Source organism: Copadichromis virginalis, linkage group LG4 (assembly GCF_057382275.1).
Source record: "Copadichromis virginalis isolate Kocher_CV1m ecotype Utaka linkage group LG4, C_Virginalis_male_GT1.1, whole genome shotgun sequence".
NCBI classification, from domain to species: Eukaryota; Metazoa; Chordata; class Actinopteri; order Cichliformes; family Cichlidae; genus Copadichromis; species Copadichromis virginalis.
This window is the reverse complement of record NC_140621.1, coordinates 11,382,907-11,397,072: the sequence shown is the minus strand read 5'-3', so window position 1 is coordinate 11,397,072 and position 14,166 is coordinate 11,382,907. Positions and strand designations below refer to the sequence as shown.

Below are 14,166 nucleotides of genomic sequence, written 5' to 3'. Positions count from 1 at the left end.
CCTTCTCTTAGACATATATATGTAAAAACACACTCGGTTTATAGATGTAGCCCTTGTGTGACATGGATATGTGATTGGTTAGGGAATCATGTATCACACACCCACACAGATGCAGAAATACACACCTCTGCAAAAATGAAGTATATATATATGTATGTGTAAAAAAAGAAAGAAAGAAAAGGGCATCCACACTCACAGCGTTGCAGAATAAGGGGTCCAAAAGGTGGGCAATGTTTTAAAGCATAGGTGAGGAGCCACAAATATATGCCACTGGAAGGATCTTTCAATCAACATTATTTTACAGCTTCATTTGACCTACTTACCAGATTTGTGTTAAGAATCACAGTTTCCTTTTCCTCATCTTTGCAAAATTTGCAGTTATCTCTGTTAAAATAAAAAAACAAACAAAAAGGAGACAAAAAACAGAAAGAATGAAATGAAATCAAATCACTGTCACCGATATCTCATCATACGTAGTGGTAGTAATATAAAATTTAATGAACTCTTTCAGGAAAGCAGCTCGGACAGGTCAGACTTTTAAAGCGCCCACACACTTGTACATTTAGTTCAGTAAGTGCATGAGGCAGAGAAAAACCATGGCTTACTCACTAAAAAGGAAAAACCACTGTCCCACATTATGCTGCATTATTTTAATCTGAGGGCTTTCTTTTTATTGCAAACCACAGTGATTTCCTACATAGAGAAAGCAACATTTAGAAACAACCATGTTTGTTTGAAGCTTTGTAGACGGGCCATTTAAATGTGCACAGATATTTTTACCACAACAAGTGGGTGGTTCGACAGTTAAGCAGAGGAAAGCTGCATGATGTCGAGTGGAACATGTCGTTTGATTTTTAATGAAAACAAGACTTCCCACAAGCAAAGTGCCTAATACTCTCATGCCACTCCTAAAATGTAATCCTTTCCTGACACCATGACACCCCCCTCCTCCAATCCCTCTCTCAGCAGCAAGACATCTCCCCCCCTCCCCTCCTCCCAAACATCTCCCAGTGTCACAGTGGATCAGGTCAGGAGACAACTGAGGAAGCTTCGCCCCAGAAAGGCACCAGGCCCAGACAAGGTGTGTCCTAGGATGCTAAAGGCGTGTGCTGCTGAACTTGGGGAGCCGCTACAACGAGTCTTCAACCTCAGTCTGCGACTGGGGAGAGTGCCCGCCCTATGGAAGACATCCTGCATCGTCCCGGTCCCCAAAAAGAACCGGCCCAATGAGCTGAATGACTTCCGACCGGTGGCACTGACGTCACATCTTATGAAGACTCTAGAGCGGCTCTTCCTCAACCTCCTCCGACCACAGGTACAACATGCCCAGGACCCACTACAGTTTGCATACAAGGCGGGTGTCGGAGTGGAGGATGCCATCCTGTACCTCCTACACAGAGCCCACTCACACCTGGATGGGGGAAAAGGCACGGTCAGGATCCTGTTTCTTGACTTTTCCAGTGCCTTTAATACCATCCGGCCCTGTATGCTTCAGGAAAAACTGAACAGGATGGAGGTGGACCCCTGCCTGGTGGCTTGGATCTCCGACTACCTCACCGACAGACCACAGTATGTCAGGCTGAAGGACATCACGTCTGACACAGTGGTCAGCAGCACAGGAGCACCACAGGGAACTGTGCTGTCCCCTCTTCTCTTCACCCTGTACACCTCTGACTTCTGCTACAACTCTGAATTATGCCACATTCAGAAGTTTGCAGATGACACGGCCATCATGGGGTGTATCTGGGATGATCAGGAAGAGGAGTACAGAAGTCTGGTGAGGAACTTTGTCGCATGGAGTCACACAAACCACCTGCAACTCAACACCTCAAAGACTAAGGAACTGGTTGTGGACTTCGGGAGGTCTAGAGCAGGTCCACTGCCGGTTCAGATAGAGGGGGAGGAGGTGGAGGTGGTCAACAAGTACAAGTACCTCGGGCTGTGGGTGGACAATAAACTGGACTGGTCATGCAACACAGAGCACCTGTATAAAAAAGCACAAAGCCGACTGTACTTCCTCAGGAGGCTGAGGTCTTTTAACATCTGCAGGAAGCTCCTGAGGATGTTTTACCAGTCGGTGGTTGCTGGAGTACTTTTCTATGCTGTGGTGTGCTGGGGGAGCAGCACAGCAAAGAGGGACTCATCCAGGCTGGAGAAACTGATCAGGAAGGCTGGCTCTGTGGTCGGCATGAAGCTGGACACTCTGGTGACAGTGGCAGAGAAAAGGACATTAAAGAAACTGATGGACATTATGGACAATGCTGGGCATCCTCTGCACACGGCCATTAACAACCAGAAGAGTCTGTTCAGTGACAGGTTGCTTCTCCCAAAGACAAGAACTAACAGACTTAAAAACTCCTTTGTCCCACACGCCATCAGACTGTTTAACTCCTCCCTGGAGGGGAGAGGGAGGGGAAACAGGAGGACAAAGGAGGGGGGAACAACTAAGCTGTAGTGCCTCTTCACCTCACTGTGCAATACCTTTTGTGCAATACTTTTGTAAACAGTCAACAGTGCAATAGACCTCAATACTTGAAATGTGCAATTCACTTGTATTTTTATTTTTTATTCCTATTTATTCTATTTATCCCCTTCGTATATTTTATTTATATTGTCTCTGTATTTATATGTGTGTGTGTGTGTGTGTGTGTGTGTGTGTGTGTGTGTGTGTGTATAATATTCTGTAACTCTGTAACTTCTGTCGGTGCTGTGCTTTTTTGGAAATCGAATTTCCCAGAGGAACCCACCCAAGGGATTAATAAAGTTCTATCTTATCTTATCTTATCTTATCTTTTGTGGGGTACACATCAAACATCTTTTGTTTCAAGCAGACACTGCAGGATTACCTGTGGTTCGGCAGCTCTTCTCTTGATGTCATACGATATTAGCAGGGTGGGCAGAACATTCACACTGTTGGGGGATCCTCATATACCAGGGTTATAGTTGTGGGTTGGTGCTATCATAGCTTTGCAGAGCAGATCTACATGCTGTAGCTCTGTACAGTCACTAGGAGGCAGTGTGAAAAATATGTGGCATAACCTGTAAGAGGTGAAAGTCAAGTGAAAAAGTGTTAAAATCAATCTGTCTGCTGTAGGCATCGTCTATGTTTCTCACACTGCTTTTTTTTTTAATGTTCTGCATGTCTTCCTCTTTGTGGTGATATACCACTCCAGTTTAACTAAACTTTCAATAAATATTCATCCTACACATAGCATCATCACAACTTGGCTGTGTTTTGTTCTAAGGTGTGAAAAAAAGAAGGCAACCAAACCAAAAACAAGGTATGGGTCCTCACCAGGGGTCAAGGGTGAAACCACAATGAGCGTTTGCGTCTGAGGAACTGCTGAGATTTGAACATGCTGGGTACCATGACTGGAATCACTGAGAACCTACACAGATGTTATGCACTGTTAGTTTTGTCAGATTATTGCATGCAAGCACTTGGCATTGTTTGCTCACCAAAATTATGTGCTCTGCAACACGAAAAATCCTACATCAAATTAGCCTCCAGCTTTAACATAGGCAAACATAGCCTTCTTTAACTGGTCTCAGCTGTGCTGGCTTGTTAACTGTGTTCAGCTGTTGGTGTACCTTGCTAAACAGTTCACTACCTAGAACCTTCAGGAAAGTTGTACCTGGAAAACTTGCGTTGGCACCAGACCAGGTGATGTGGATAGGAAAACGGCTTTGACAGGGGACATTTGAGTCAAGTCACTTTGCTATTACATAAAACTGAAAAAGAAAATGTGTTTCCACTAACACTTGCAATGCATAATTACAAACATGCACACAAAGTACACTCACAGAGACCACAGTTACAAAAGTAGACCACATGTCTTAGGAGGTAGAGAGAAAGAGGAGAGACTTTTGTATAGGTGCAGAAGTCGATCACTGAGTTCACCACACACTAGGACAGCTGACTGTGAGCGCACGATATCTTTAACATTGCAATTCCCATTTGTTTTGCAGCTTTTGAGTACAGTCACGACTCAAATAGTACAACTAGCTGCACAAGCTGATGAATAACACGTTTTTAGTTTCAAAGAAGCATGACAGATACGTCCTAAATCTGACTTGCATCCATCCACTCAATGTCCTCCTCAGTCATACGACTCACCACGACTGCTGCAGAAATGATAGTAGTTGACTGAATTTAACTGAAAAATTAAACGCAGCTTGCACTTCAGTAACTTATCAGCAATGTGGTTGTTTTTCACATCCTTGGAAACAATGGCAGCTGTTTTCCATTCGTGAACTAGAGCCTTGTTGATCAAATCTTGGTATTTGGCTTTCTTCAGGTGGTGAGAGATAACTAACCCGCCCTCCCAGGTCATTTCAAGTTCAGTTATTAAGATTTTTTTGTGCTTCAGGACCATAGAATCAAGTTTAATCAGAGGAAGGTCACAGAGGTCTTTCTGTCCTCCTTAGGTCAACTCGCATTTTTCCAGTCACAAGTTTAGAAAGGACGACATTGATCTGTTGTTTCTTGCCTTTGACCCTCTGTAGGCTGTCTGTGTCCACTTGCACATTTTTGTAAGGACCATATCGTGCCTCCAGCTGTAACAGCTGTTTTAAGAGATCTAGTCGTGGTACCCTGGATTACCTCCAAGGTTAGCGATCACATGGTAGTTTAATGGTGTACTAGAAATCATAATGTCAATGCTCTACTGAATACCGTCCCAGTAACACAAACATATCATTTTTATTTTCAAAGCTGAGCCTTTTAAGTTCACTTTGTGACATGGATGCCCTTTGTTGCTATTTCTAACTAGAGATTTCGAAGCTGGACCGGTCCGGACAGTAGTAGAGCATATGGGTTGTAATTTCACAGTCTGGGTCAATGCTGGTGCCTTTTGTCTCGTTTCAGTGACAGACTACAAGGATTTACCCTCAGGACAATTATAATTATACACTTTCGTGGCCATGTGGCAGCACAGACAGACAAACACCCAGTATAACTGTCATTTTACTTCTACAGCATTTTGACATCTGCCATGTGCTGAGCTGTCCTTGTGTCTGTCTGCACATGTGCAGTACATTCTTCTCAAGACTGCAAGAGACCAGACACCGACAGTGCATACTGAAATCATAATGTAACTCCTCAACACGTCAGTTGTGTAACAACACATTCAATCAGGTTCTGTAGAGCTTTTTAGATACTTGTACTTGATTTCTTCCCATTTTACTGCACTATGTACTTCTGCTGCACTACATTACTGTACTTTGTTTTATAGAAGCACTCACCAGATTTACATTTGAATTCTAAACCATGTGATAAACACTAGAATAACCAAGTGGTTTCCAGTATTTATAGACTGTTTGTGTTAAAGTGGGCTTCTTACATTTATATAATTTCCTTGGGGATTAATAAAGTATTCTGATTCTTGTAATGTGTCTCATATTTATGCACAAGGCCGTATTTAACTTTCCTAATGGTTCTTAAGCACTCCCAAATATTGTTATATTACATATAACATCTGGCATATATTGAAAAACACTGAGAATCCCCAAAGTTCTCACAAACTCATGTGGCAAGCAAATTGCAAAAACAGGATTAAGACCAAACCCATTAAAAGTCATTATATTTGTTTATTGACAGCACAAGTAAGTGGAGATTGTAAGAAATGGTTAGCGGAAAGTGAGCCAAACGCTTCACTCGAGCATATCCCGTAAAGCTCATAAATGCTGGGATCATGCAGTGATACTTGATAAAAGTCATCCTGAGATTACACAAGAAACAGGCTGTAAATTTCTACATGAATATAATGATGGGCTGCTGTGTGATTTGAGCCACATTGACTGGAAGTTCTGGTGTTTATATATAAAAAACAGTTTTCTTGCCAAAAGAGCCCACAAAAACAATTACATAAATTATCTAAAAACTGATGATATGTGGACTAAAGGACCAGATGATAAGGAGACTTTTGCATGTGAGGTCCAGCTTAGTATCGGCGAGTCACAGCAGGCCGCCGTGGTTGACTTCTAGCGCCAAAGTATCTGTTGTAGGCCTGCTGGGCACCGTGGTGATAGGCATAGAAGCGGCAGGGGGAGTAGTCCTCGCAGATCTCTGCGCGTCTTTCTGCTGGAGACTTGAATGTCCTGGGAATTAAAACAAGAAGGTTTTCAAAATGAAGAAAAGTAGAGGAACTCTAAACAGAAATGAATTTAATAATTCTCTTTTATCCTGCACTCCAGGCTCTGTGTTTGTGTCTGTGGATTCTTGAAGCACATGTAGATGTTTAATGGTCCAATTAGGCTTTGTCTTAATGAGGCACAGTGCCGTATATGTATGGCAAGCATGCATTTTCTGTGGGTTTGTGGTTTTAAACATGCAGGAGATAAAGTGCTCTGCATTGCATGCCTGCCCATGGTTTTAGGTTTTACCTCCTGAAGTTGTAACTGCCGAAGCCATTCCCTCTGGATGGGATGTATATGTTGCCTCTCTGTGGTGGGATGAATGAGTTGGCTCGGTTTGGAGGCACAAACAAATCTGAAACCAAAAAACTTTACTAGTGGGAAAATTTGATTTCAATCAGCATCTGGCATGCCGGTCATGCAGCAGATCAGGTGAAACAAGGGCTGAGGGCATGTTAGTAAAGACTAAATGAGGATTAAATACATCACATTTGTTATAATGGCATGCATGTTTTTCCAGAACCGAGAAACAACATTTCAGTCACCTTCAGTGGATTCTGTGCTTTCATGAGACTCTACGGGAAAAACATGGAATCGGGTTAATCATAAATGATGAATGTCTTATTACATTTTGTTATGTTGCAGGTTATGAATAAATAATGGCTGCCGAGCGATAGCAAAGTGAGGGCGTCTGGGAGGATCTATACCATAGCAGACGCAGAGAGAGACTGCAGCACAGAGTGCCAGAAGACGAAGAAGGCTCCTCATCCTGGGGTTTGTTTATCTGCCTGCCTGCTGGAAACAAAGCAGACAAGTATTTTTGGTAAGTCGTGGTAGTGCTGAAGTAAGAGTTAGATAGGCAGTAGGGAAAAAATAGAAAAAAATGAGACAAAATAAGGCAAAGGGAAGGATGCAGAACACTTTTTTGCATTTTGAGGGTGGGTAAACAGACCAAAACCTCAAGCTGGGGTAAAAAGTGACAACATTTCTGTGGGTTTTGTGCAGATAAACAACCAATATATGAAAAAAATCTCTGTGCATGCTGGCACAGTGCTGCAGATTTTTTTTTAATGGAACAAACACAAAACCACAGATATGAGTCAAAAAGTCTTTTCACTGTGCTGGCCTTAGGTTGAGGCCAATCTGCACCACGCAATGAAACCTCAGGTTGCAAGGAAGAACCGTAAGAGAATAGCTGTGGCCGAGAGGAGCTGCTTAACAGCCAGCGAATGAACAGACTGGAATTATGAAGTTGAGGGTGGCTCGGGGTGTACGCTCGCACCGCACGTGTCTACATGTAAACACTCAACGTGTAAGTGTGAGTGACCTGAGGTAGGGTAAGTGCCACCTGTATAAACAGCAGTGCCAGATGTCTGCAGAAAAGCTTTCATCCCCACGTTCTGTTTGTGGGATTTGGATGGAGCGCTTGTTTCGGCAGCGCTCTTTTTCACCATCAATAGCAGCTTTCATTATACATTCAGAAGCACACACACACACTGACACATGATCCCCTCAGGCATATTTGTCTGCAGTGTAAGCCAGACCCACAGTGGGCACAGAAACAGCGAGCCTGGGGCCTAAAGTTCAAAAAGCGACTCCCAAAGACTGGCAAGGATAGCTAAGTGAGTGAGTGTGTGTGTGTGTGTGTGTGTGTGTGTGTGTGTGTGTGTGTGTGTGTGTGTGGTGCTGACAAGAGTGTCTACAGAGTTTAATGCCTGTCTGAGTCTCAATAGGGGTCCTAGTGAAGTCCCAGCTTCCTTCCCTGCAGACAGAATGTGCACACATCATTGGAAAAAGCCAAAGAACCAAGATGAGGGTGTACATTAAAAACTCTTTAACAAAAAGAGGAGGGCCACAGGCCTACTTTTCTACCGTATTTTCATTGGCAGATAATTGAAAAAAAAAAAAAAGTAAAGTACTATAAAAATAGTCACAAAATAAAAGCTACGTTTGCCTGATTGTGTCCAAAACTCAAAACTTCTCCTACTTTTCACCTGCAAAGAGTTTTAAGAGATCATTTGCTGTAATTTACTTACCTTGAAGGAAAATTATGGAGTGATGGAAACTGTCTCAATACTTTCTCCTCAGGAACATTTCCTAATTCCTCATGGCAAAGCTTTTTATACTCATCTCTGTCCCCCCACCCCTTCATTTTTCTGTCTCCATCCACCTCCCTTTTAGTCCTCGCAATTTCTCCTCCCTTCCCTTACTATCACCCCACACCCACCCACCCACCCACCGTTTTTTCTACCAGTTAATAAGACCGGGGTATTAGCTCACTCTCTCCCCAACTCCTACGCTTTTACTGAAATAAACAGAGCTGGTGGTGATGGCAGGAGAACTGGAGAAAAACAAGCCGGGGGTAAACAGAGAGACAGAGAAGAGGGTGAGGGAAAGGGTGGCACGATGACAACTAAGCTGCTTCATAGCAGGTACATGATAATATTTGCCACTGTTTGCCAGCATGCCTGCATGATATGAGAGATAACAAAAAAGTTCAGATAAAACATGAAATGGTTGCAGATTGTGATCTAAATATGTCTCTGAGAGCACAGAAATAGCACATACGACAGTGCTGGTCTTTACTTTAAATCTTCCCGTTGCCAAGCACATTTTTAATAAATGGTTTAAAGGAGAAGCATTTATGATTGTGGTCAGCAATAACTGTAACTCTTCTTTTGCGCTACCATAAAAGAAGTCCACTGTGTAAACAGATAATAAGTGACACTGAAGTAAAGCACAACTTTAGTAATAGTCAGTGTTTCCCTGCGGAGAAGTCTGAATAAAAAGAAATAAAAACCCACATATATGAATCAATGTGTATGCCCTTAAATCAGCTTGCTGTAGTGCGAGCCATTTGGTTAAAGTAATAAAGTGAGTAGGTTGTTATCGAGAGCAGACTGGAGATGTTTCAAGGGAAATTTTATGAAAGGAAGCTATTGTATAATAGTGGAAGGGGTTTTCCATCAGAAGGAGAACATGTGGGGCTCTGGGTTAGTGCGAGAGTGTAAGGTATCACACATAAATTTAGTAGAAGTTAGTAGAAGTAGAAGACCCTGAGTTTTAAGAAAACATAATTAACTGTGTTTTTGTCTTCAGCCCCTGTCTAAGAATGCTATGGATGTTCCCTTTCATTGTTATGAAAACGGTGCAAAGCATTTTGCTGAAAAAGGACACCAACATAGATTTGCCAAAACTGCAGTTTCTCAAATGCCCACTTGACGGTGGCTCCAGTGTTAAAATGCTAACCTTTACTGCAGAAAAAAGCATGTTCATGAAAACATGTCTTGGTCTCTATATTCAGTTTTACCCTGCTAACAAGTGTGCATTAATTTATTTTATATATTGCCTGTTTTAATATTGTTAAAACTCAAGTTTTACATCATTATAGGCAATCACTGAAACAGACCTGTATATAAAAGATGGACAACTGTGCTGTGACCCACTGGTTTTGAACTCTGGATTTTGAAGGTGCTCTTCCCATCACGATGTTGGAGTTTTGAAGACAGAAATTCCATATTTGAAAGCTGGAATGTTTGGGGGTGTCAAAATTTGTAGGCTGCATCCTCCCGAGGACCCGGCCTTCGCCGTGTATGTGGGCCAGGTCCTCCAAAAGCCGGGTTGGCCGGAAGTGAGCGGCTGTGAAATTGGACGGTCTAGCATTCAGTTTTGCGTCACTAGCTGTCTCACTAGAGTTTAATAAACTCAGCTGCCTGCTCCTTGCTATCTAAAATATAACAGGAAAGTGGCGTAGTTCTGTTTAATCAGTTTTCTGTTTGACATTTATTCAGCTGTGATCTCAGCCAAACCGATTTACTCTTGAACAAATAAAACACTGAAAAAAAGGCAAACAATAACATTGTTAAGGTATCGAAGTGACTTATATATCATGTTTAACCTGAGTAGCAAAAGACCGCGGGAGGTCTGAAAACAATGTGCCGGGAGTTCGCTGTTCTAGCTATTGAGCTGGTGGGTAACAGACATCTCCAAAAACGTCAGAGCACTTTTGCAAATATGTGATGTCTTGATAAATCGAGCAGATATTTGACATTTACAAAGCTACATTCTCGCCTGAAACATCTTAAAAGTTTATTTTGTGACCCAGAAAGAGTAATAAGAGTAATATTAAAACTAAGTAGCCGCCGCCATTGTTGGAAACTGGAATTGGCTGGCCCACGCTATGAATTCTGGGATATGGTGGGCTACGAAGGATACACCCGACCCAGCCTTTGAATCTGGGGAAAAGGGGGACGCATTTGTTGACTGCATTTAAAGGAGTCTAGGAATTTGGACAGCCTTTGTCGCATTGCTGTGACATAATCGGCCTACAAATGAGGCCTCAGTAGGATGCAGCCTATGAATTTGGACACCCCCTTCGTGCATTAGCTAATGCTAGCAAGCTAGGTTAGCATGCTGCATGTCACACAGATGAATGAATGAAGCACTTTCGCTCATCAAAACTAACACACAATCATCTGTGATGGTCTGCATCGTGCAGTCAGCCATGATACTAACAGTCGTGACAAAGAGATTCAGAACTGGAGAAAAACAAGCCGGGGGTAAACAGAGAGACAGAGAAGAGGGTGAGGGAAAGGGTGGCACGATGACAACTAAGCTGCTTCATAGTAGGTACATGATAATATTTGCCACTGTTTGCCAGCATGCCTGCATGATATGAGAGATAACAAAAAAGTTCAGATAAAACATGAAATGGTTGCAGATTGTGATCTAAATATGTCTCTGAGAGCACAGAAATAGCACATACGACAGTGCTGGTCTTTACTTTAAATCTTCCCGTTGCCAAGCACATTTTTAATAAATGGTTTAAAGGAGAAGCATTTATGATTGTGGTCAGCAATAACTGTAACTCTTCTTTTGCGCTACCATAAAAGAAGTCCACTGTGTAAACAGATAATAAGTGACACTGAAGTAAAGCACAACTTTAGTAATAGTCAGTGTTTCCCTGCGGAGAAGTCTGAATAAAAAGAAATAAAAACCCACATATATGAATCAATGTGTATGCCCTTAAATCAGCTTGCTGTAGTGCGAGCCATTTGGTGGGGTTTGGATCGTTAAAGTAAAGTGAGTAGGTTGTTATCGAGAGCAGACTGGAGATGTTTCAAGGGAAATTTTATGAAAGGAAGCTATTGTATAATAGTGGAAGGGGTTTTCCATCAGAAGGAGAACATGTGGGGCTCTGGGTTAGTGCGAGAGTGTAAGGTATCACACATAAATTTAGTAGAAGTTAGTAGAAGTAGAAGACCCTGAGTTTTAAGAAAACATAATTAACTGTGTTTTTGTCTTCAGCCCCTGTCTAAGAATGCTATGGATGTTCCCTTTCATTGTTATGAAAACGGTGCAAAGCATTTTGCTGAAAAAGGACACCAACATAGATTTGCCAAAACGGCAGTTTCTCAAATGCCCACTTGACGGTGGCTCCAGTGTTAAAATGCTAACCTTTACTGCAGAAAAAAGCATGTTCATGAAAACATGTCTTGGTCTCTATATTCAGTTTTACCCTGCTAACAAGTGTGCATTAATTTATTTTATATATTGCCTGTTTTAATATTGTTAAAACTCAAGTTTTACATCATTATAGGCAATCACTGAAACAGACCTGTATATAAAAGATGGACAACTGTGCTGTGACCCACTGGTTTTGAACTCTGGATTTTGAAGGTGCTCTTCCCATCACGATGTTGGAGTTTTGAAGACAGAAATTCCATATTTGAAAGCTGGAATGTTTGGGGGTGTCAAAATTTGTAGGCTGCATCCTCCCGAGGACCCGGACTTCGCCGTGTATGTGGGCCAGGTCCTCCAAAAGCCGGGTTGGCCGGAAGTGAGCGGCTGTGAAATTGGACGGTCTAGCATTCAGTTTTGCGTCACTAGCTGTCTCACTAGAGTTTAATAAACTCAGCTGCCTGCTCCTTGCTATCTAAAATATAACAGGAAAGTGGCGTAGTTCTGTTTAATCAGTTTTCTGTTTGACATTTATTCAGCTGTGATCTCAGCCAAACCGATTTACTCTTGAACAAATAAAACACTGAAAAAAAGGCAAACAATAACATTGTTAAGGTATCGAAGTGACTTATATATCATGTTTAACCTGAGTAGCAAAAGACCGCGGGAGGTCTGAAAACAATGTGCCGGGAGTTCGCTGTTCTAGCTATTGAGCTGGTGGGTAACAGACATCTCCAAAAACGTCAGAGCACTTTTGCAAATATGTGATGTCTTGATAAATCGAGCAGATATTTGACATTTACAAAGCTACATTCTCACCTGAAACATCTTAAAAGTTTATTTTGTGACCCAGAAAGAGTAATAAGAGTAATATTAAAACTAGAGATGGACCGATCCGATATTACGTATCGGTATCGGTCCGATACTGACCTAAATTACTGGATCGGATATCGGAGAAAAATAAAAAATGTAATCCGATCCATTAAATATCACGAAAGCACCTCACAAAACTTGCAACACGCCGTAACTCACCTCAGAACGTATGCATCACGTGATAGAGCAGCTGTGGCATGCAGGACCTGTCGGTGGTCTGGATAGCATGTGGAGCTTCGCTAGCAACCTGGCATTTCATCTCCGACAAAGTTATCCCCGAGAGAAGTAAAGCAAGTGTGTAAGTCCATCTCTGAATGTTTGTAAAGCATTCCCACGTTAAGCTTAACAAGCGACTGCGGCTGCTACTTGTGAAACTGCTTAAATCAGCTGATCGGCTTTTCTGTCGCGAGTCTGTCTCTCGTTTGTTTTTGGTCCACTTTGCGCCAGAAAGAGGAAACCAGCGGCTGAACAACAGCAGCACGTTTAAGCTTGATAAGCTGTTGTTAGAATTTATTTAATATTACTTTCTACACCAGGATCTTTTTCTACGTAGCTGACGGCTGGTAACTGTGCAGGGGCGGATCTAGCAAAGTTTAGCCAGGGGGGCCGATAGGGCATTAACAGGGAAAAGGGGGCACAAAGACATACTTTTCTTTCTTATTCTCATTTAAAATGTCTAGCTTTTAATAAATAATTATCTGACACCCAAAGTTTTAATTTGATGTAAAATGAATAGAAGTCAATTACTGTACATAGTGACTATTAAGTCTAATATATATACCCTAGTAAGCTATAGTACTTTTTACTTTGGGAAGGTACCATCTGTGCAGTCTGCAATTTTGTTGAAGAAAGATGTTGAATCTATTTAATATTTCTTGAAAAATAATTGATTTCTGTGCATTTTTTTTCACACTGCATCAAATTAAGGTTGATTACGTCGATTAAGCATCATGAGGTGGAGCGTGAGGGGTGGTTCCCTATTTTTTATTTATTTATTTTTGTTGTTGCTGGGAGTTGGAACCCTATTAGTTAGGTTGCTTAATATTTACGCTAAGTACTCTTTAAAATACCAGAATAGGGAGGATGGTGTAGGTCTAAGTTTATTAGATTGATCAGTATTGCTGAACTATGAAATATTTTTTTTGTATACAGGTATAACAGAATAGCTTTAGTGTAGTTGTTGTTTTAAACTTGAGTATGAACTTGCAGACTTGCAAAATGCAGCAAGATATTTTAAAAAACAGTTTTGTTGATTAAAAAAACACTATATCGGATTCATATCGGTATCGGCAGATATCCAAATTTATGATATCGGTATCGGTATCGGACATAAAAAAGTGGTATCGTGCCATCTCTAATTAAAACTAAGTAGCCGCCGCCATTGTTGGAAACTGGAATTGGCTGGCCCACGCTATGAATTCTGGGATATGGTGGGCTACGAAGGATACACCCGACCCAGCCTTTGAATCTGGGGAAAAGGGGGACGCATTTGTTGACTGCATTTAAAGGAGTCTAGGAATTTGGACAGCCTTTGTCGCATTGCTGTGACATAATCGGCCTACAAATGAGGCCTCAGTAGGATGCAGCCTATGAATTTGGACACCCCCTTCGTGCATTAGCTAATGCTAGCAAGCTAGGTTAGCATGCTGCATGTCACACAGATGAATGAATGAAGCACTTTCGCTCATCAAAACTAAC

At 41.8% G+C, this 14,166-nt stretch overlaps 1 protein-coding gene across 2 annotated transcripts; it reads right to left on the bottom strand.

Moving 5' to 3' along the window:
* Positions 1-5,569: 5,569 nt before the first annotated feature.
* mgp (matrix Gla protein) lies at positions 5,570-8,264 on the bottom strand. 2 transcript variants are annotated; one of them, XM_085453534.1, is made up of 5 exons: positions 8,172-8,264; positions 6,843-6,927; positions 6,681-6,710; positions 6,385-6,490; positions 5,570-6,099 (listed from the first exon to the last, which is right to left on the bottom strand). In XM_085453534.1, exons 2-5 carry the CDS (start codon positions 6,901-6,903, stop codon positions 5,943-5,945), a joined length of 354 nt encoding a protein of 117 aa, XP_085309660.1. In that variant the 5' UTR covers positions 6,904-6,927; positions 8,172-8,264; the 3' UTR covers positions 5,570-5,942. The 2 variants fall into 2 exon arrangements, with proteins under 2 accessions (XP_085309660.1, XP_085309659.1); XM_085453533.1 differs by having other exon boundaries at positions 6,843-6,930; positions 8,172-8,262.
* Positions 8,265-14,166: the final 5,902 nt, after the last annotated feature.